The 20,059-nt window shown below is 42.4% G+C and overlaps 1 protein-coding gene across 2 annotated transcripts in view; it reads left to right on the top strand.

Moving 5' to 3' along the window:
* itsn2b (intersectin 2b) overlaps positions 1 to 16,674 on the top strand; it is a 39,639-nt gene extending 22,965 nt beyond the window's left edge. Inside the window, exons 22-40 of one of the 2 annotated variants that reach the window (XM_008300470.1) lie at positions 767 to 822; positions 1,189 to 1,355; positions 1,514 to 1,544; positions 1,643 to 1,764; positions 2,161 to 2,257; positions 2,354 to 2,548; positions 6,139 to 6,260; positions 6,431 to 6,537; positions 6,677 to 6,860; positions 7,197 to 7,295; positions 7,437 to 7,520; positions 7,613 to 7,696; positions 7,801 to 7,863; positions 12,394 to 12,543; positions 12,632 to 12,750; positions 12,829 to 12,911; positions 13,002 to 13,085; positions 13,844 to 14,017; positions 14,270 to 16,674. In XM_008300470.1, the coding sequence (XP_008298692.1) occupies positions 767 to 822; positions 1,189 to 1,355; positions 1,514 to 1,544; positions 1,643 to 1,764; positions 2,161 to 2,257; positions 2,354 to 2,548; positions 6,139 to 6,260; positions 6,431 to 6,537; positions 6,677 to 6,860; positions 7,197 to 7,295; positions 7,437 to 7,520; positions 7,613 to 7,696; positions 7,801 to 7,863; positions 12,394 to 12,543; positions 12,632 to 12,750; positions 12,829 to 12,911; positions 13,002 to 13,085; positions 13,844 to 14,017; positions 14,270 to 14,418 (2,170 nt within the window). In that variant the 3' untranslated portion in view covers positions 14,419 to 16,674. Of the gene's footprint in view, positions 1 to 766; positions 823 to 1,188; positions 1,356 to 1,513; positions 1,545 to 1,642; positions 1,765 to 2,160; positions 2,258 to 2,353; positions 2,549 to 3,470; positions 5,004 to 6,138; positions 6,261 to 6,430; positions 6,538 to 6,676; positions 6,861 to 7,196; positions 7,296 to 7,436; positions 7,521 to 7,612; positions 7,697 to 7,800; positions 7,864 to 12,393; positions 12,544 to 12,631; positions 12,751 to 12,828; positions 12,912 to 13,001; positions 13,086 to 13,843; positions 14,018 to 14,269 lie in introns of those variants that run through there. The other variant, XM_008300471.1, reaches the window with a different exon arrangement.
* Positions 16,675 to 20,059: the final 3,385 nt, after the last annotated feature.

The raw sequence follows: 20,059 nt of genomic DNA, 5'->3' as shown, positions 1-20,059 counted from the left end.
TACATTTTCTTACATTAGACCTCAAATAATATTATTCAAACTTAAGTTGACTTAAGTGATCCACAATTTAAGCATCACTGGTCAGGATCTGTTTTGTATCACTGTCTGTCTCAGTTACCTGAAGCACGTAGCTATCATTCTTCCATACCATTTTGTTACTGTTGAGATGCTTTTATCTCAGTAAATCACTGAAAACTGACAGGAGACACAAGATACATGTGAATGTACCTGCGCATACGGGTGTGGTAACAGCTGCAGTATGATAGGAATTCAGGACACTGATATGATTTCTTCTCTTCCCGTGATGCGGAATGTGCCGTCGCAACACTTACGTATCACACCGAAGCGTGCAGTTTCATTCATATATATTAATTACAGTGAATACTGTATAATTGCAGCTTGCACTGTGTCAGAATGTTGAGATGAAACTGAACCTGGAAGTGATGCTCTTGATTTACCGGTCAATCAAGTGCACTTTCTAACCTTTACTTGTATTCATGAGGTTTGGCTCATGACCAAAGCAGTGACATTGCAGGTTTAAGGAGCCCTGAGCAGAATCCCTGATTTATGATATTTCATCTCAGCGATATCTGACTGTAGAAGGCCTTGTATTTCCCAGCAGAAGCTGATCGACACGGCTGTGTGTGCATGCTTTGTGCACGATTGCTGGTTGCACCTGTGATCCTGATAGGAATATATGTGAACGATGGATGGAACAGATGAATAAGTGTAGCAATATAATCTTCGTACTCTTTTGTGTTTATAGCATTAAGAGCTCCACCTCTGATGCTCCAGAGTCTAGCGACAGCCTGCAGCTTGAAGGTACAGTAACAATTCCTGTGAAAGCTCATTGTAATTTAGTTGAATGACTGTTCAGGCTTCACACATTATATACAACCTGCAACATTTAATGAGGATTTCACATGTGTTGACAGACATACATGACTTTCTTCATCTGGAACTTAAATTATTTGTCATGTCTTAAGTTTACAAAGATAATGTGGATTTCCCTCAGAGTTAAATAATGTTCATCTTCATTTCTTACGTGTCAGAAATCTTGCAGACGGTCATTCTGGTGTAGTTAGTATAACCCTCTCAACTGCCAAATTGTGGAGTGTAGCCTGTTTTAGCAGCACGACCTTACCTGTGGCTACATCGCTGTTTATTTATGTTCATGTGTGTTTGCAGAATATGTGGCGTTGTACACCTACGAGTCTCCGGAGCCTGGTGATCTGACGTTCAGTGAGGGAGATGTGATCTTGGTGAGCAAGAGGGAGGGAGAGTGGTGGAACGGCTCCATAGGCGACCGCACAGGCCTCTTCCCCAGCAACTACGTCAAACCTAAAGAGGCTGATGTAAGGACACTGGAGACATTCTTACATATAGGGGCTGAACTGATCTAATGTGATAAATAATGTACAGAAATATGTTTAAGAGGTCTTGATTTAGCTCTTTAGTTTGTGGTGATGTAGTTATACTAAAATAACAAACCTATAATTTGTATTTTTTACAGACATCAAGCATATCTGGAAAGAAAAAGCCAGGTGAGTTCACCCTCTCCTCTGTCGTTTTTTTCCTCACTCGATTCCTGGTTGTGTCTTTGCTGTAGTTTCATTTTAATTTGTGTCTTGTGTGCGTGCAGAGATCGCCCAGGTGATCAGGGCCCACTCCTCTACCGGCTCTGAGCAGCTAAGTCTAGAAAATGGTCAGCTCATCGTCATCCTCGGCAAGACCGCCTCTGGCTGGTGGCTTGGAGAACTGCAGGTCAGCGCTTATCTGTTTTTTGTAATGTTTTTTTTTAATGCATCCTTATTTCTGCACAGTAGATAACCACAGACTTGACTGTTAGTGTAGCAGCCTACAGTTGCAGCAGTTTGGTTGTGACTAGTTCAAGTAATTTCTTTTTTTCTCATGTTTTTCTTTCATTTTGGAGGTGCAAGTTTGAGAAATAAGTAATTGTTTATGTCCTTTTTGCTCTTCTGTCCTATTAATTAGCGTGCAACCCCTCTGACTTATATTATGACCCTCATCTGCATTTGAGGTTTTTGATGGAAAACTGTGCGTTCAAGACTTTGAAGACTATTGTTTTTTTGTCACCAGCATCCCTCCTGTCTGATTTAAACTTCATCAATCATGTTTGCTTTTGTTTTCTAACTCCAGGCACGCGGTAAAAAGCGTCAAAAGGGCTGGTTCCCTTCCAGTAATGTTAAAATATTGGGATCTAACAGTGGAAAGTCAACACCAGCACACCAACCAGGTAAACACAAACCTTTGGAGGTCATGTGGGGGTGAGAGGTGACGTGAGGCAAAACGTATTAATAACTATAATGCGCTCTGTGCTCTCCTCCGTCAGTCTGTCAGGTGATCGCCATATACGACTACACGGCCGCCAATCAGGACGAGATGAGCTTCTCTAAAGGGCAACTCATCAACGTTCTAGACAAGAACAACCCTGACTGGTGGAAAGGGGAGCTCAACGGGGTCACTGGCCTGTTCCCCATCAACTACGTGAAGATGACCACAGCGGAGTGCGACCCCAGCCAGCAGTGTAAGTAAATCTCTCAGGCATCATTATATCACGGGTACTGTTTTTCCTCAAATAGTGACCAGGACCTTTGTTTACCTTTTAGTTTGCAGAGATTAGCAGACCTTCATTTGAGGCAGGCTTGTATTTGTGATATTTTATTATCAACACTTGTTTTAATCTGCTCCTGTTTGCTTCGCTAGAATTAGTTGATAGCACTATGAACACTACAGAGGGGAGAGACTCAGACCTTAGATCAGTGATACAATTCAGGTTTCTCAGCACATGCGCTATTAGTAGATTATCGGTTTATATGCACTCGTTTTGGTTAACACAGGAATCATGATGTCACAGCTTTGCTAATCGAATGTGTCAGCAGATTTAACAGAAGATGAGATACCAAACTGTAAGAATAATAGAACAAGCCGCCATGGAGCCGCTCGGTATGACAGAACATGCATAACAGGTTAGCTAGCATCCACAAGCTTTGCTGCCACAACTTCTCCAATGTGCTCACTACAGTCGATGTGAAGCAAATGTTTAACTCGACAGAAACCCTCTATTTCTTTTTTTATTACTGTGAAAAATTGTATGGTAGGGGCCGGCCTGTATTTGTTGGTAGTGACCGAACCCCTGACTATTTACTCCTGGTTGTTGTTTAAGGAAATACAGTATATATATGAAAGGAAATGTTAAAATCACTTCCATGTTGCTTCAAATTTCTGTGACTAACTAAACCTTACCTTCATCTATCCACCCCCTACCCACCATCACTGATAGTTTGCCATCAACACATCTGTCCATCCGTTTATCTTTTCTTCCCACTGACTTTGTCACTATTTCCCTGTTTTTCTCACTTCCTCCCTCTCTCCCTCTCTGATCTGTATTTTTCCTTCCCTCTCTCTCTCTCTCTCATTCCTCGGCCTCTGTCTCTTTCTTCTTCTAGGGTGGTAGAAAGACTCTTCCTCCTCCACCTCCTCCTTCTCTCCTCCTCCTGACTTCAGAGAGACCCACTATCACACTCTGCTCTGCCCGGGCGGAGTGTCTGGACTCTCTACCCACTAACTTCTCCCACTGAGCAACTGTTCTGTTTATGTGTGAGAGAAACACAGACTGTGAACAGGTGTCAGATTAAAAATGGAAAAAACGGGATCTTTGAGTGAATGAATTGGAACTTGAAGCGACTCTCTCGTGACTCTCTCTGTGCTGATTCTTTGAGATGCTAAAGCCTCGGTGCCTTGTTGATTCCCTCGGCTCTTGTTTTGATTGATGATGCTGAATCACAGGGAAAGTGAGTGAAGCAGAGCGATTGTGGGTTTCTCTGTGGCTCGTCCTTGTTCCTTCCTTTTATTTCTTTTCACGGAGTCACAAATACTTCCCCTCCATTTACCCCGACACCTTTTCCCTTGACATTTTTTTTCTACATTTCATTTTTTTCTTTCTTTTTCTTTTCGCCTTGTTTCTGAAACTTTTTATTTTTCTCCACCGTTCTTGCTCTCCAGTTCTGGGAGTTCATCTCACTTGGAGCCCACTAATTACATCTGTCTCCCCTCAGAGATGTGCCTGTATTCAGACATGAGGGTTAAGTTTGACTGGAACTTTCTTCTTCTTGTCTCTCAAACCTGTGGACAATGTGAGAAAGAATAGATCCTCCAGGTTTGACTCAAGCCAAAAAATGCTTGAAACAAGTCATTAAGTTTCTGTCTTTACAAAAAGAAATACTTTAAAAAGGAAGTAAACAAGACATGCTCAACAACATTTTTGCTCAGTACACTTGTACGGTAGAAGCTTGGATGTCTGCTCACTATAACCATTTTGCAGTGGGCCTTTGATTGTGACAAAGAACAGCAGAAGCATACAGTTAGTCCTGCACATATAAAAGCCATAAGCGGATCTGCTAATACTACTAACAGAGACATAATTGAGCATATGTAGTCTTGAAGTGAGCGACTCTTCACGATATAGAGAATAAGCTTCACTCCCAGGGGTGACGATGAGAAATGATTGCTGCACTTTCTATTCAACGAATGCTGTTTTTGCTGCTCTGACTGATTTCATTTATGCACAAAGTGAACAGGCTCACGGTGTTCACTACAGGTCACACACTAGAAAAAAAATAGCGTTGGGGATGCATTTCTTGCCGTTCAGCAAGTGAAAAATATATACTGTGGCCATGGATTCAGTTGAATGATGCTACATTACAGTCTGATGATCCCTGATGCGAGGAAAGCAAATTAAAGCACATGTTACGCTTTTCTTTCTTTTTAATTCAGCGGGCACCAGACTTTAGTGAACGTCTGTTAGATTTCAAGCTGCAGTCAAACTGGGTGAACGAACCACACTGACAAAGAGGTCACCGCAGCAGCTGTTAGCACAACCGACTTTATATAGAACATTTGTGGTAAAAGACGGTGTAACTATTTTAGAAGATGTGTCTAATATATTTTCTGATTCTGAAATAAAACGTTTAAAAAACAAAGATTGGTTTGAGATGACAGTTTAGTGATGTGTTATTGTTAAATGAAATATCTTTGCTCAGCTCTACCATGTGTGTGTGTGTGTGTGTTTATATTGTCAACACAATACATGTGATTAAGATGAACAGATAAATAAGAACATTCTCTCAGCCAGGTCCTTCATTTTGCTTTCTTTTTTTATCTTTTCCCCTTTTTTCTGGCGTCTATCGTCCGATTATTTTTACTATTAACTTAATTAGTCGCAAAGGGTGGATTCTCAAATAGTTTGGATGTGTTTCTCTGCTTTTGTTTGGCTTTTACTAAATTATTATTCACGTAATTCTGGCTGAATCTTTACCAAACCTAATATAATATCAGCTGTTTAATCTGAATATACTCTATGAATGTGAGCTGTGTTTTTCAGGCTCATTTCAGTGCCACAAGAGAAAAAAAAAAAAAAAAGTGAGCTTTAGCTACTCTGAACATGCGTCAGGGTGAAAAAGAAAGAAAGAATCTCCCTTCCTGTTTTGGTACAAACAGATTTACCAGCAGCGAGAAGATAACAGCGTAGAAGGAGAAAGAGACAAACCAGACAGGAGAGACAGAGTACGACCAGATTTGGAATAAAACTCAACTGTAAAACAGACGACTAACTGATACACCTGAAGAAACAGGATCACTGTCATACCGATGGCTTCGCAAGGCAGATTTCACTTTCTAAACCTTTGGGATGAGACAGACGATGAAGGTGAAGCAAGAGAGGGAGAGGAGAGAGAAGGGTCTGTGGGGGAGCAACAGTCAGTTTGTGTAGGACCCTCACAGTTGGCAGATGGACTCTCTGCACTAGGTAAGTGTGTGTCTGCCGATCAAGACCACGGACTTTTGTGTTTCCTTTTCCATCCTTCTTCTTCTTCTTCCCCTTTGTCGTCTCCCGCCTCCTGTCTGAAAGCTTCAGTAATGTGCACACAAACACGACCAAGTGGAGTACGAAGAATCGGTTTTGTATTCGTGCCAGAACTTCCAGCAGGAGGCAGTAAATGCAGTGCTGACGTGTTGCCGTGGTTTTGTTGAAGTGGCCCCAACCGGTTGGTTGTTTTTTTTTTTTTTTTTTTTAATTTTTATACAAACCCTCTCTTGTGTATCGCTGCTGTCCTGCAGGGTGTGCAGACCTGAACAGCCTGGACTCGCTGAGCCCTCAGGAGAAGAAGAGACAGGGTTACATCCACGAGCTGTTGCAGACCGAGGAGAGATATGTGGAAGACTTGCAGATAGTGCTGGAGGTAATCCTGCTGAAGCTCCATTATGTTCAATTTACATGTGCAGTAAATCATCCAACAACTATTACATGCTGTGACAAAACAGAATTGAATTAAGGAGCGATGTGTTGCATATTCTCCTGATCACATACCTCTTAGTGTTTGTAAATCTGTACTTTTATTCCTTTGTGTAGGTTTTCCACAAGCCCATGTCCGAGTCAGGCCGGCTGAACGAAACAGAGATGGGCATGATCTTTGTCAACTGGAAAGAACTGCTGACCTGCAACACCAAACTCGTCAAGTAAATGTCACACAGACAGAGCGAACGGATCTAGAAATAACAGTGATGGAGCGATAACAAGTGCAGTTGTTTTAGTGTTGATGTGGACTCTGTCTGTGCAACAATCCAGAGCTGTTTGTGTTTATTCACACATGTGCAGGGCACTCCGTGTTCGTAAGAAGATGGGCGGGGAGAACATGCCGGTGCAGATGATCGGAGACATCCTGGCCGCCGAGCTGTCCCACATGCAGCCATATATCCGCTTCTGCTCCTGCCAGATCAACGGCGCCACGCTGCTTCAAACTCGTACCGACAGCGAGCCCGATTTCAAGGACTTCCTCAAGGTAGGAGACAGAGGAAAGAAAGGTGTAGTGGGAGAAATAAACACCAGAGTGACAGGGTGGAAGATTGGAGGAGGTGGACAAATGGTCCATCTCACGTCTGACATCCACATTTACTGCACTTTCAACACTTCAATAAGAGATGCCTGTTTTCCATTTATAGCGTGACAACTTTTTGGTTTCTGCTGCTGTTTATTGGAGTTTAAACTGACTTTATATGCTTTTCATGCAACTTCAACATCTTACATTTGACCTCTTGAGACCTGCATGTGTTTTCTCATAACATACATGTGGGTAGAAGCAAGAATGTTTATTGACATTGTCGTCTATTTCTTTTAGAAAATCGCCACAGACTACCGGTGTAAAGGCATGCCGCTGTCCAGCTTCCTGCTGAAGCCCATGCAGAGGATCACACGCTACCCACTGCACATCAAAAATGTAGGCCATCGTGTTCACCAGCTCTTCTGCTGTGGTTCAAATACTGACCTTCTAGTGTGTGATTAGCAATAAATAACGGTCTAGTCTCTCGTTGGTGGGTGTAGTTAATGTGTTTCTGTGTTTACTTTTGTGTGTTTGTAGATCCTGGAGTGTACTGCAGAGGGCCACGCTGACCGAGGTCCTCTGAAGGAAGCTCTGGAGAGAGCAGAGGAACTTTGTCAACAGGTTCGTCATATTATTATTTCTCTCGTAGTTTAATTAGTGTGTCAAAGGAATCTTTTTATTCAGGTTCTGTGCTCAACGATTATCCTCTGTAGGTAAACGAGGGCGTGAGAGAGAAGGAGAACTCTGACAGATTGGAATGGATTCAGAACCACGTACAGTGTGACGGCGCTGCAGAGGTATTAAACTCACTGTTCATCTGCTGTTAGACTGGTTTTCATCATAGCTAATTGCAAAAAGCACGTGAAGGATTTACTCTGAACTTTCTCTCTTCCTCTCACAGCATTTAGTTTTTAACTCACTTACCAACTGTTTGGGCCCCAGGAAGCTGCTCCACAGTGGGAAGGTGAGTAACACGGCAGAGTTTGTCAAACTGTGACCCTGAATACAGTCAGAGTGTGTGAGCATCTCCAGTGAGTCTTCCTGTTCTAAAGAAAAGTATTTTTCATCCGCCTGTATAAATGTTTTAAAATATAAGAAAGTTAAAGAGACCAGGCAGAGGGGGACATGCAGGGAGATGAAATGCAGAACTTTACTGGGTCACATCCCAGGATGTTGACTTGGTACAAGCCTCAGACCACAGAGTGAAACTTTCAGACACCAGTGAGCTGCTTCATGTGAGCAGAAACCCAACACACGGATCTGAGGCAGCGATGATACACCACCATGAAAAGTGTTTGCGGTTTTGTCTTTTGGTTCTAAACAGTTGACTGGATTTAAAAGTNGTTTGACTCAAGCCAAAAAATGCTTGAAACAAGTCATTAAGTTTCTGTCTTTACAAAAAGAAATACTTTAAAAAGGAAGTAAACAAGACATGCTCAACTACATTTTTGCTCAGTACACTTGTACGGTAGAAGCTTGGATGTCTGCTCACTATAACCATTTTGCAGTGGGCCTTTGATTGTGACAAAGAACAGCAGAAGCATACAGTTAGTCCTGCACATATAAAAGCCATAAGCGGATCTGCTAATACTACTAACAGAGACATAATTGAGCATATGTAGTCTTGAAGTGAGCGACTCTTCACGATATAGAGAATAAGCTTCACTCCCAGGGGTGACGATGAGAAATGATTGCTGCACTTTCTATTCAACGAATGCTGTTTTTGCTGCTCTGACTGATTTCATTTATGCACAAAGTGAACAGGCTCACGGTGTTCACTACAGGTCACACACTAGAAAAAAAATAGCGTTGGGGATGCATTTCTTGCCGTTCAGCAAGTGAAAAATATATACTGTGGCCATGGATTCAGTTGAATGATGCTACATTACAGTCTGATGATCCCTGATGCGAGGAAAGCAAATTAAAGCACATGTTACGCTTTTCTTTCTTTTTAATTCAGCGGGCACCAGACTTTAGTGAACGTCTGTTAGATTTCAAGCTGCAGTCAAACTGGGTGAACGAACCACACTGACAAAGAGGTCACCGCAGCAGCTGTTAGCACAACCGACTTTATATAGAACATTTGTGGTAAAAGACGGTGTAACTATTTTAGAAGATGTGTCTAATATATTTTCTGATTCTGAAATAAAACGTTTAAAAAACAAAGATTGGTTTGAGATGACAGTTTAGTGATGTGTTATTGTTAAATGAAATATCTTTGCTCAGCTCTACCATGTGTGTGTGTGTGTGTGTTTATATTGTCAACACAATACATGTGATTAAGATGAACAGATAAATAAGAACATTCTCTCAGCCAGGTCCTTCATTTTGCTTTCTTTTTTTATCTTTTCCCCTTTTTTCTGGCGTCTATCGTCCGATTATTTTTACTATTAACTAAATTAGTCGCAAAGGGTGGATTCTCAAATAGTTTGGATGTGTTTCTCTGCTTTTGTTTGGCTTTCACAAAATTATTATTCACGTAATTCTGGCTGAATCTTTACCAAACCTAATATAATATCAGCTGTCTAATCTGAATATCCTCTATGAATGTGAGCTGTGTTTTTCAGGCTCATTTCAGTGCCACAAGAGAAAAAAAAAAAAAAAAGTGAGCTTTAGCTACTCTGAACATGCGTCAGGGTGAAAAAGAAAGAAAGAATCTCCCTTCCTGTTTTGGTACAAACAGATTTACCAGCAGCGAGAAGATAACAGCGTAGAAGGAGAAAGAGACAAACCAGACAGGAGAGACAGAGTACGACCAGATTTGGAATAAAACTCAACTGTAAAACAGACGACTAACTGATACACCTGAAGAAACAGGATCACTGTCATACCGATGGCTTCGCAAGGCAGATTTCACTTTCTAAACCTTTGGGATGAGACAGACGATGAAGGTGAAGCAAGAGAGGGAGAGGAGAGAGAAGGGTCTGTGGGGGAGCAACAGTCAGTTTGTGTAGGACCCTCACAGTTGGCAGATGGACTCTCTGCACTAGGTAAGTGTGTGTCTGCCGATCAAGACTACGGACTTTTGTGTTTCCTTTTCCATCCTTCTTCTTCTTCTTCCCCTTTGTCGTCTCCCGCCTCCTGTCTGAAAGCTTCAGTAATGTGCACACAAACACGACCAAGTGGAGTACGAAGAATCGGTTTTGTATTCGTGCCAGAACTTCCAGCAGGAGGCAGTAAATGCAGTGCTGACGTGTTGCCGTGGTTTTGTTGAAGTGGCCCCAACCGGTTGGTTGTTTTTTTTTTTTTTTTTTTTAATTTTTATACAAACCCTCTCTTGTGTATCGCTGCTGTCCTGCAGGGTGTGCAGACCTGAACAGCCTGGACTCGCTGAGCCCTCAGGAGAAGAAGAGACAGGGTTACATCCACGAGCTGTTGCAGACCGAGGAGAGATATGTGGAAGACTTGCAGATAGTGCTGGAGGTAATCCTGCTGAAGCTCCATTATGTTCAATTTACATGTGCAGTAAATCATCCAACAACTATTACATGCTGTGACAAAACAGAATTGAATTAAGGAGCGATGTGTTGCATATTCTCCTGATCACATACCTCTTAGTGTTTGTAAATCTGTACTTTTATTCCTTTGTGTAGGTTTTCCACAAGCCCATGTCCGAGTCAGGCCGGCTGAACGACACAGAGATGGGCATGATCTTTGTCAACTGGAAAGAACTGCTGACCTGCAACACCAAACTTGTCAAGTAAATGTCACACAGACGGAGCAAACGGATCTAGAAATAACAGTGATAGAGTGATAACAAGTGCAGTTGTTTTAGTGTTGCTGTGTGCAACAATACAGAGCTGTTTGTGTTTATTCACACGTGTGCAGGGCGCTCCGTGTTCGTAAGAAGATGGGCGGGGAGAACATGCCGGTGCAGATGATCGGAGACATCCTGGCCGCCGAGCTGTCCCACATGCAGCCATATATCCGCTTCTGCTCCTGCCAGATCAACGGCGCCACGCTGCTTCAAACTCGTACCGACAGCGAGCCCGATTTCAAGGACTTCCTCAAGGTAGGAGACAGAGGAAAGAAAGGTGTAGTGGGAGAAATAAACACCAGAGTGACAGGGTGGAAGATTGGAGGAGGTGGACAAATGGTCCATCTCACGTCTGACATCCACATTTACTGCACTGTCAACACTTCAATAAGAGATGCCTGTTTTCCATTTATAGCGTGACAACTTTTTGGTTTCTGCTGCTGTTTATTGGAGTTTAAACTGACTTTATATGCTTTTCATACAACTTCAACATCTTACATTTGACCTCTTGAGACCTGCATGTGTTTTCTCATAACATACATGTGGGTAGAAGCAAGAATGTTTATTGACATTGTCGTCTATTTCTTTTAGAAAATCGCCACAGACTACCGGTGTAAAGGCATGCCGCTGTCCAGCTTCCTGCTGAAGCCCATGCAGAGGATCACACGCTACCCACTGCACATCAAAAATGTAGGCCATCGTGTTCACCAGCTCTTCTGCTGTGGTTCAAATACTGACCTTCTAGTGTGTGATTAGCAATAAATAACGGTCTAGTCTCTCGTTGGTGGGTGTAGTTAATGTGTTTCTGTATTTACTTTTGTGTGTTTGTAGATCCTGGAGTGTACTGCAGAGGGCCACGCTGACCGAGGTCCTCTGAAGGAAGCTCTGGAGAGAGCAGAGGAACTTTGTCAACAGGTTCGTCATATTATTATTTCTCTCGTAGTTTAATTAGTGTGTCAAAGGAATCTTTTTATTCAGGTTCTGTGCTCAACGATTATCCTCTGTAGGTAAACGAGGGCGTGAGAGAGAAGGAGAACTCTGACAGACTGGAATGGATTCAGAACCACGTCCAGTGTGACGGCGCTGCAGAGGTATTAAACTCACTGTTCATCTGCTGTTAGACTGGTTTTCATCATAGCTAATTGCAAAGAGCACGTGAAGGATTTACTCTGAACTTTCTCTCTTCCTCTCACAGCATTTAGTTTTTAACTCACTTACCAACTGTTTGGGCCCCAGGAAGCTGCTCCACAGTGGGAAGGTGAGTAACACGGCAGAGTTTGTCAAACTGTGACCCTGAATACAGTCAGAGTCTGTGAGCATCTCTAGTGAGTCTTCCTGTTCTAAAGAAAAGTATTTTTCATCCGCCTGTATAAATGTTTTAAAATATAAGAAAGTTAAAGAGACCAGGCAGAGGGGGACATGCAGGGAGATGAAATGCAGAACTTTACTGGGTCACATCCCAGGATGTTGACTTGGTACAAGCCTCAGACCACAGAGTGAAACTTTCAGACACCAGTGAGCTGCTTCATGTGAGCAGAAACCCAACACACGGATCTGAGGCAGCGATGATACACCACCATGAAAAGTGTTTGCGGTTTTGTCTTTTGGTTCTAAACAGTTGACTGGATTTAAAAGTAAAGCTGCTAACTGTGCTCATGATTGTTTAATCGCATTTTATCATTTTTGTTGACCACAATTATATACGACTATCTCACATAGTTTCTTTCTTTTTTTCAGATGTTCAAAGCGAAGAGCAACAAGGAACTTTGGGCTTTCCTCTTTAATGACTTTCTACTTTTGACTCACGCGGCGAAACAGTTCACTTCGTCTGGGCCTGATAAACTGTTCAGCAACAGGAACAATGTGCAGCTCAAGATGTACAAACCGGTAAGACGTGCACAAAGTAGACATGTTCTCCTCTGAGGCAGCATGAGGCTTTTGTAGTTTCTCATTTATTCTGTTTTTTTACCCGTAGCCTGTGCTGCTAAATGAAGTTCTGGTGAAGCTGCCAGATCCTTCCAGTGATGACCCCATCTTCCACATCTCACACATCGATAGAGTCTACATACTCAGGACCGACAACATCAATGAACGGTAGCAGCGCACACACACACACACACACACACACAGTGGTGCGTTTGAGACCTTTACAAGTGCTTTTTGTGTTTTCAGGACGGCGTGGGTTCAGAAGATCAAGGCAGCTTCTGAAGAGTTTATTGAGACTGAAAAGAAAAAAAGGGAAAAAGCTTATCAAGGTTTGTCTCTACAAACATACAACATCCATATTTGTTCCACCCAGTGTGAAGATCTCAGTTAACCATAAATCCATCTGCGTGTGTTTGCAGCGCGATCTGTCAAGACCAGTGGAATCGGCCGACTCCTTGTTACTATTTTAGAAGCCACCGAACTCAAGGCGGGAAAACCCAACGGTGAGCATGAATACACGCGCGGTACAGGATGTACTTCCAGTTCAGTGGACTAACAGAAAAACACACTGAGCTTTAACTGTTGTGTTGGAATCCAGCTTTTAATTCCTGCTGCATGGATGCCAAATGAAACCAGGATATACAAACACTGAACTGTGTCTGTCGTCTCTTTTTTTCCTTTGTTCAAGTCAGAGGCCTCTCTTTGGGCTTTTAATCTGAGAACCAGTTCAGGTCTAGTTTACAAGCTCAGCGCATGTTGAACCAAAAATAAGTTTATATACATAAAATATTGGTTCCCAGCAAGAGTCACATGCCAGTCAGACCTGATTAGGAATCACGACAGTGTTGCCGTCGTGAGCGAGCGTGTATGAAACCTGTGGAAAGAAACAAGAAGAATGAGGAAGACGTGTTTCTGCCAAATTGGACACCTGCTAAGTTTTAGCAGAAGCTGAAACATTCTACTCAGGAAAACTAATTTTAGGCAGAACATGCTGAAGAGTTGGCAAAAAACCACCACCTACCAGACTTGAGTGCTGCTGTCAAAATTGATCTGTTCGCTACAGGGTGTTTTGTGAGTCCAGGAAATAGGAAACAGACTGGTTCTCTGTCATAAAGCCCTCCCTGTGTCCTCTATGTTCCATTTTGTCTGCTTTGTTTTATTCTTACTAACTTTTTTTTCTTGACAATCTTTTTTCCCCTCTGTCCTTGTTTTTGATGGTCTTGATCTCTTCTTACATTTCGTGTCCCCTTCCCTCCTCCAGGTAAAAGCAACCCTTATTGTGAAGTGACCATGGGAGCTCAGATCTTCACATCCCGAACGCTCAACGACACTCTGAACCCCAAGTGGAACTTCAACTGTCAGTTTCACATCAAAGACCTCTACCAGGACGTCCTCTGCATCACCATCTTTGAAAGAGACCAGTTTTCACCTGATGGTCAGACACATGCTAGTTACCTTATCTTATTTTAACTGTCCGTACTCTCTCAGTTACTGATGTCTCTTTAAATCTGCAAAATTCATCCTCTGTACTAAACCTAACTTCTGATTTCTAAACTGCAAGCAGCTGGAGTTACATTTAACATGTTGTGGTTTATTAAGCACAATGTTCTGATGACAAATGGCTCAGCTTTATTTTTACATCCTATTCCTCCTAACAGATGTGCCCTTTTTGTTTTTACATTACCAGACTTCCTGGGTCGGACCGAGGTTCCCGTGGCAACCATAAAGAAAGAGTTGGAGAACAAGGGACCAGTAACACGTCGTCTTCTGCTGCATGAAGTTCCAACGGGAGAAGTGTGGGTCCGTCTCGACCTGCAGCTCTTCGGCAACAAATAGGATTTAAGACAAACTGAAATAAGAAACTGCTTCGTCTACAGAAACATCCAAATAATAACAATTAACCAAACAGGAAAAGCTGCTTGTTTTCACATTAACTAACTAGGATGGCTCCTCCTACATGCATAAAATGGACTCCAAGGAGAGACCCGTACAAAAAGAAACACCCCTGAACTGTGTTTCACACATCAGGCCTTAATACATTTAATATTAACCAGCACTAATAATACCTCTTCTGATGTCATCTGAATCCTCCAGTAGGGATTATAGGACCTGGGTGACATCATCTGAAGCTACCAATAGGAGTTCGAGCTCTTTAATTTTTAATTTTTTCACCGTGACATCAGATGAAAAAGGGAAGCAGTGCAGCAGTTTGCACCTGCACAATATTTACACTCTGATGGAGTGAACAGAAAAGAGCACCGCCTGCCTTCTTAAACAGTGGAGACGCTGTGTCTGCGGTAATATTAGAACTGCACAAAGGCTGCTTAGGCGCAAATAACTATCGTACTATTGAAGCAATAAGACTACACATGCTCTTTTCTAGGCTCCCACAGCTGTGTCTCCGTTACAACAGTGAGTTTTTAAGTATTCACACTTTGCCAAGTCTGCTCAGCCAAGGCCATTTAACGAGTTGAAGTGTTTTATCTGTCAGGATATTTATATGTTAAATACATTTTCTTTTCTGAGGAGCTCACGACTGATGGGATTTTAGAGACTCTGCGGACCCGCTTTTTGTCCGTCTCCGATCTTAAACTGTCGTAACTCAGCGTCGTCTCCTCACTGAGACGTTTAAGGGCATCACAAACAGATGAGGGACGGCGACATGAAATGCATCAGGCAACCTGGAGGAGAAGTCTGTCGTTTGGGTCTGAAGTCAGTTTACTACTGTAGGCTTAAGATCTCAGGATGTTCTGGGTCGAGTCTGTGTCACTGTAACTATACTGAGCATTGATTTTCTTGAGCTTTATTGGTGTGTGTGTGTGTGAGAGAGAGAGAGAGAGAGAGAGAGAGTGTGTGAGTGCATAACTTTGGAGTGTAGAAGAGTTAAAGAAACATACAGATATCCTCAGGCTTTGGATGCTGCAACTTTGGGAGTTAACTTACAACTTCTTGCCTTAATGCAAGTCTGAAGTCTTTTAAAATATGTCAGCTATCTAAAATCATTAGATTTCATTGGGATGAAGTCTTCTTTGCTTTTTCTTTAGCGTGCAAAATCAGCCAAGGCCAAGTAATTTCAGCTGAGAGTGTAAATTAGTTAAGGTCAATTTAGAAAAAGCCGTATTGATGAATGTTTCTTTCTGCACTCCGTCTCTCTTCAGCTGCTCCCGTCTCACCTTTTCAGGGGACTTTGAGGACGTCAGCTTTTTGAGGCATCACAGATCGACAGTTTGTCTAAAAAAAAAAATAAACAGTGTTTTCTGCATTTTTGTTCTTTTGCCCCGACAGACATAGTTTAAGCGCCGTCCCCACCTCACTGACACCAACGTTGTCCGTCTCTGCTGCCTCAAAAAGTCGCTGTGTAGGACAGAAGGTTTAAAACGCTGTATATTTGTGTTCTAGTTTGACTTTCTGGTGTCTCCTGCCTTGTTTTTACCCTTTTGTCCTTTGTTTCTTTTCTAACTCTGAGCGCCCGCCGGTGCTCTGGATATATACTGAACGGAAAAAAAGAAAAGGTTGTATTTATTTCCTAATTTATGCGCGTGACTATCCAAAGGTTTGGAGCACCTTCGCTGTGTCGTCCCGGATAATCAGTTGGTGTTCACTGGGTCTGTTTTTGAACATGTAGCTGGAAAGCTGGTTCGACGTCTGAGATGATTCCTGTGAGGGCGATTTGAGTTTTACTGTAAGTAGACTAGATCACTAGTCGTTTTCTTAGGCCTGCTGTGTCGTGCTCTTGTGTTCTATTGATTTGTCTTATTCAATCGGCAACAGTTTGTTTTTAACTCTTATATTAACTCTCCTGTTTTTTTTTTTTGTTTTTTTCGAATTTGTGGAAAATGTGCAAAGAGACTGGACTACCTTCCTTGTCTGTGTAGGGATGTAAAAGCTTGTCTTCTGTTTTTACTTTTTATCCTCCGCAGCCTTCTGCATGGACAGCTGCTGTGCTAACTGAGTTTATGGCCTCTCTAACCCAGACTGTTCACAGCTGAGCAGCCTGGAGTCTGTAACCTGCTGTTTCTACTCACTTTGGCCTCTATGTGGCACTCTCTGAATCAGGGTTTCTTAAGGCAAATTAAAGATATTAAAAGTGAACAAGCTGTCACATTATTGACCGGGATGAAGAAACGGGGCGTTTAACCGTGTGAACTTGGAGTCCTCGACCTTGTGCAGCAGTGCATGAGGGGTGAAGGGGTTGCCGCTGCTCAGAACACACTGCTTCAGCCTCTGTGCACAATTACAGCACGATCTCACCGATGTCAGCTCCAGCAAAAGACAGATTTGTGCTTTTATTTTGAAATACGGGTATTTGTGTGGAATAGATCCAGTTTTTAGAATGCAGTCGTTTTTAAAAGTTTCCAATAATGAGGAGAAATTCAGTGCAGCGAGGACACGGGTAAGCAGGTGTTTGATTTTTAGTGAAAATACAGTAAGTCCAGTGAAATATCTCATAAAACCAGGTCTCAACTTGAGGCAAACTCCAAAATATCTCAGGTTGAAACAAGCAAAATATATTTTTGAGGATTTTATCTGAGATTTTCGCTGGTTTCCGTGGGTGTCCGGTGTCAGTGGAGTTCAGCGTGGAGTTGTCAGTGCGCACCAATAGACTTCATTAAGTCCTTCTTTACCCTCCACTGGCTCTGAGGCCACAGGAGCAAAAGTCATTATGTAACCACACTAAGTGCGTAACTGAGTCCACAAAGTCAGCTGAACTCAACCTTCTGCAGCTGAGTGCTACACAATGAGCAGTAATGGGTTCTAATGCAGTGAAGACGAGGTGATACGAGTGGTGGGAACTGATTGTTATATATTTTACACTTGATTTAAAACAAATTTGTCGTGTAGAAAAGTACCTAAAGACCACCTCGGGTTAAAAAAAATCTACTTTTCTTTCTTGTTAAAATGTCCGTATGATGTTTCCTCGAGGCGAGAAGACACATCATGACCAAAATAAGCTGCCAACTCCAAGATTCACACTTCTGGGGTTTCATATGTAGCAAATCTAATCAACCAATCCTGTCAGCGTAGAGGGTGCAGCTTTCTGTGTCATCATTCTTCTTCAGAATCAGTTTCCAGGACACACATGTAAGGCTGAATTGTTCTTATTTTGCAATCTGAGATGAGTTTTTAGGGATAAATCAAAACCAGAGTGGGACTTTCAAGCTTTTGTGCAGCTTGACTTTTTTAAAATGTGACCATCACAAAAAAATGTGTTTACTGTTTGAGAAATAAAATGTGATTCAGCTAAAAACAAACAGCAGAAAACAAACCTGACAAACAAGCTGATTATAACGGTTTCATGTGATGAGCAGCACCGTTCAAAGGTTGGCATTAATGAGCCCATATTGTTCTTTTCTGTGTTTCTTTGTTTCCCTTCAGGGTGTCATATTCCTGTGTTTTTGTACCAGAAAGGCCTCGTTTGAAGTCCAGACTTTTTCTCTGTCACTTATCTACGTCTCTATGTAACATAATTCACTAACGCCTGCCTTGCTCCTAGTTTGACACACTTTCAAACAAAATATGAGCAACTCCCCTGATTGTTTACTACCTAAGGCCACATCCCTATACTTCTGCTGTTACAGCACCAACATCGCCTCGCTCTCATTGGGCCAGCTGACCAGTCGTAGCAAACTGGGCTTTTGGGTATCCATCCATCCATCCATTATCTATGCACCCCTTAATCCTCACTAGGGTCACGGGGGGGCTGGAGTCTATCCCAGCCGACTTAGGGTGAAGGCAGGGGACACCCTGGACAGGTCAGGCTTTTCAGTATGAATGTCTTAAAGCAATGGGAACTAAAATGGAGCATTTCAGGCACAAGTGCTGCAGTGATGTACGTAATGAAAAAAATAATGTGGTTTTTGAACACTGAAGCATGTAAATGTTATGTTTAGGTTAAAGGGATTTAATTTAAAATCCAAACAATCCAAAGCTTTTAACGTGCAAAGGCTCCCATAACTGGANTGTGGCGTCTACAGACACTGACCTCGTCACTTCTGACCACAGACTGTTTATAAAAGGTCATGAAGCAACAATGATGATGTTTGTTGACAAGTGTTTTGAAGCCTGGAGTTGAGAACCTGGAGAACCTTGGAACACTTTGCACACAAATACAATAGCGACCTGTCAATCACAGGGGCAGCGGTCCCCAACCACCGGGCGGCGGACCAGTACAGGGCCATGGCTCATTTGGTGCCAGACCGCACAGAAAGAATGAAAATGTTTTATTGGTTTGTTTGATTTCCAGCAGTCTGCAGTGTGTTTTATTTTGAAAAGTTACAAACTCGTCTTCCCGTCACTTCCACCTGTACTTGCTTCTCGCACTTGACTTTCATGCCTGACCATTAAACAAAGCCGTCAAGCCAACCGCTGCCAAAATACATAAATAAAACTAATCGATGCTGAGACAGAAGAAAAAGTAAATATATATTTAACAACAAAACTTAATTTTATTTGTTTATGACATTTTTTTAACAGGAAAAAAACAATTAGCATTTGTTATACGCGCAGTGACCGGCCCGTAGAAAACTGTCTTGCTTTAAAGCGGTCCGTGGTGCAAAAACAGGTTGGGGACGGCTGCCCTAAAGCATGCCCTGCATGATCGTCTATTTTACTGAAAATCAGATCATAATTTACAAAATTAACTTCATGCTGTATTGAAGGAGACTGAAAACTTGCAATTCAGACCATAAACTCGTTAGGACATTGTTTGCTGAGGAAACAAACCAAGAAAGAAGTAAGATTGTTTTCTCATAGACTTCCATACAGTGAGAAACATCCAGAGGAGTCGCCCCCTGCTGGTCATTAGAGAGAACACAGGTTTAAGCCACTTCTGCATTTACTTTTGAGACCTGGAGGCTTTGTCGATCTTTCCTATGCAGTCGACATACCCCCTCCTTCAAAACTGGAAGCTAGATTCAGAAGTTTCAGGTGGATGCTGGACTGGGGGGGAGGAGGTTTGAAATGCTGTCAGCAACAGCAGCAGTAGAGCTTTCAGGTTAGCAGTGTGCGCAGGCATGCGGCAAAAGAATGAGCAAAGTGCTGGCAGCTTAAGTACACATCCACGATTATAAAGGTGTGTTGCAGTGAGAGGAGTCTGTTGTGGAGAAGTGAACTCAAGGTGGACTGTTCAGACTCAGATGTTAGATGTAATACCTCCGTTCTGATCTGGTGCTGTTGGAAAAAGGCAAAACAAATGAGTTTGTGATGCTGCTCTCTTTATATTCAGAGCTAGCAGGGCTCATTGCACTAAAGAGTAAAGTTTTCTCACCTCGTTTTTAGGGCACCTTTACCCGTTTCTCTTCCATACCTGTTGAGAGCTGTTGCCCTGGATAACTCTGTTTGCCCCCAACCTGCAGCAGCAGCAGCAGCAGCAGCAGAAGGGGTTTTCAGGTTTTTCCTGTTGCATAACATCAGCACAAAAATAACTCGCAAAGATGACAGGTTGCCGGATAAAATTTTCATGAACGTTATCTGATCT

Source organism: Stegastes partitus, unplaced genomic scaffold (genome assembly GCF_000690725.1).
Source record: "Stegastes partitus isolate 25-593 unplaced genomic scaffold, Stegastes_partitus-1.0.2 Scaffold1546, whole genome shotgun sequence".
NCBI lineage: Eukaryota > Metazoa > Chordata > Actinopteri > Pomacentridae > Stegastes > Stegastes partitus.
The sequence above is the reverse complement of the archived record's forward strand: the minus strand, read 5'-3'. Positions and strand labels throughout refer to the sequence as shown.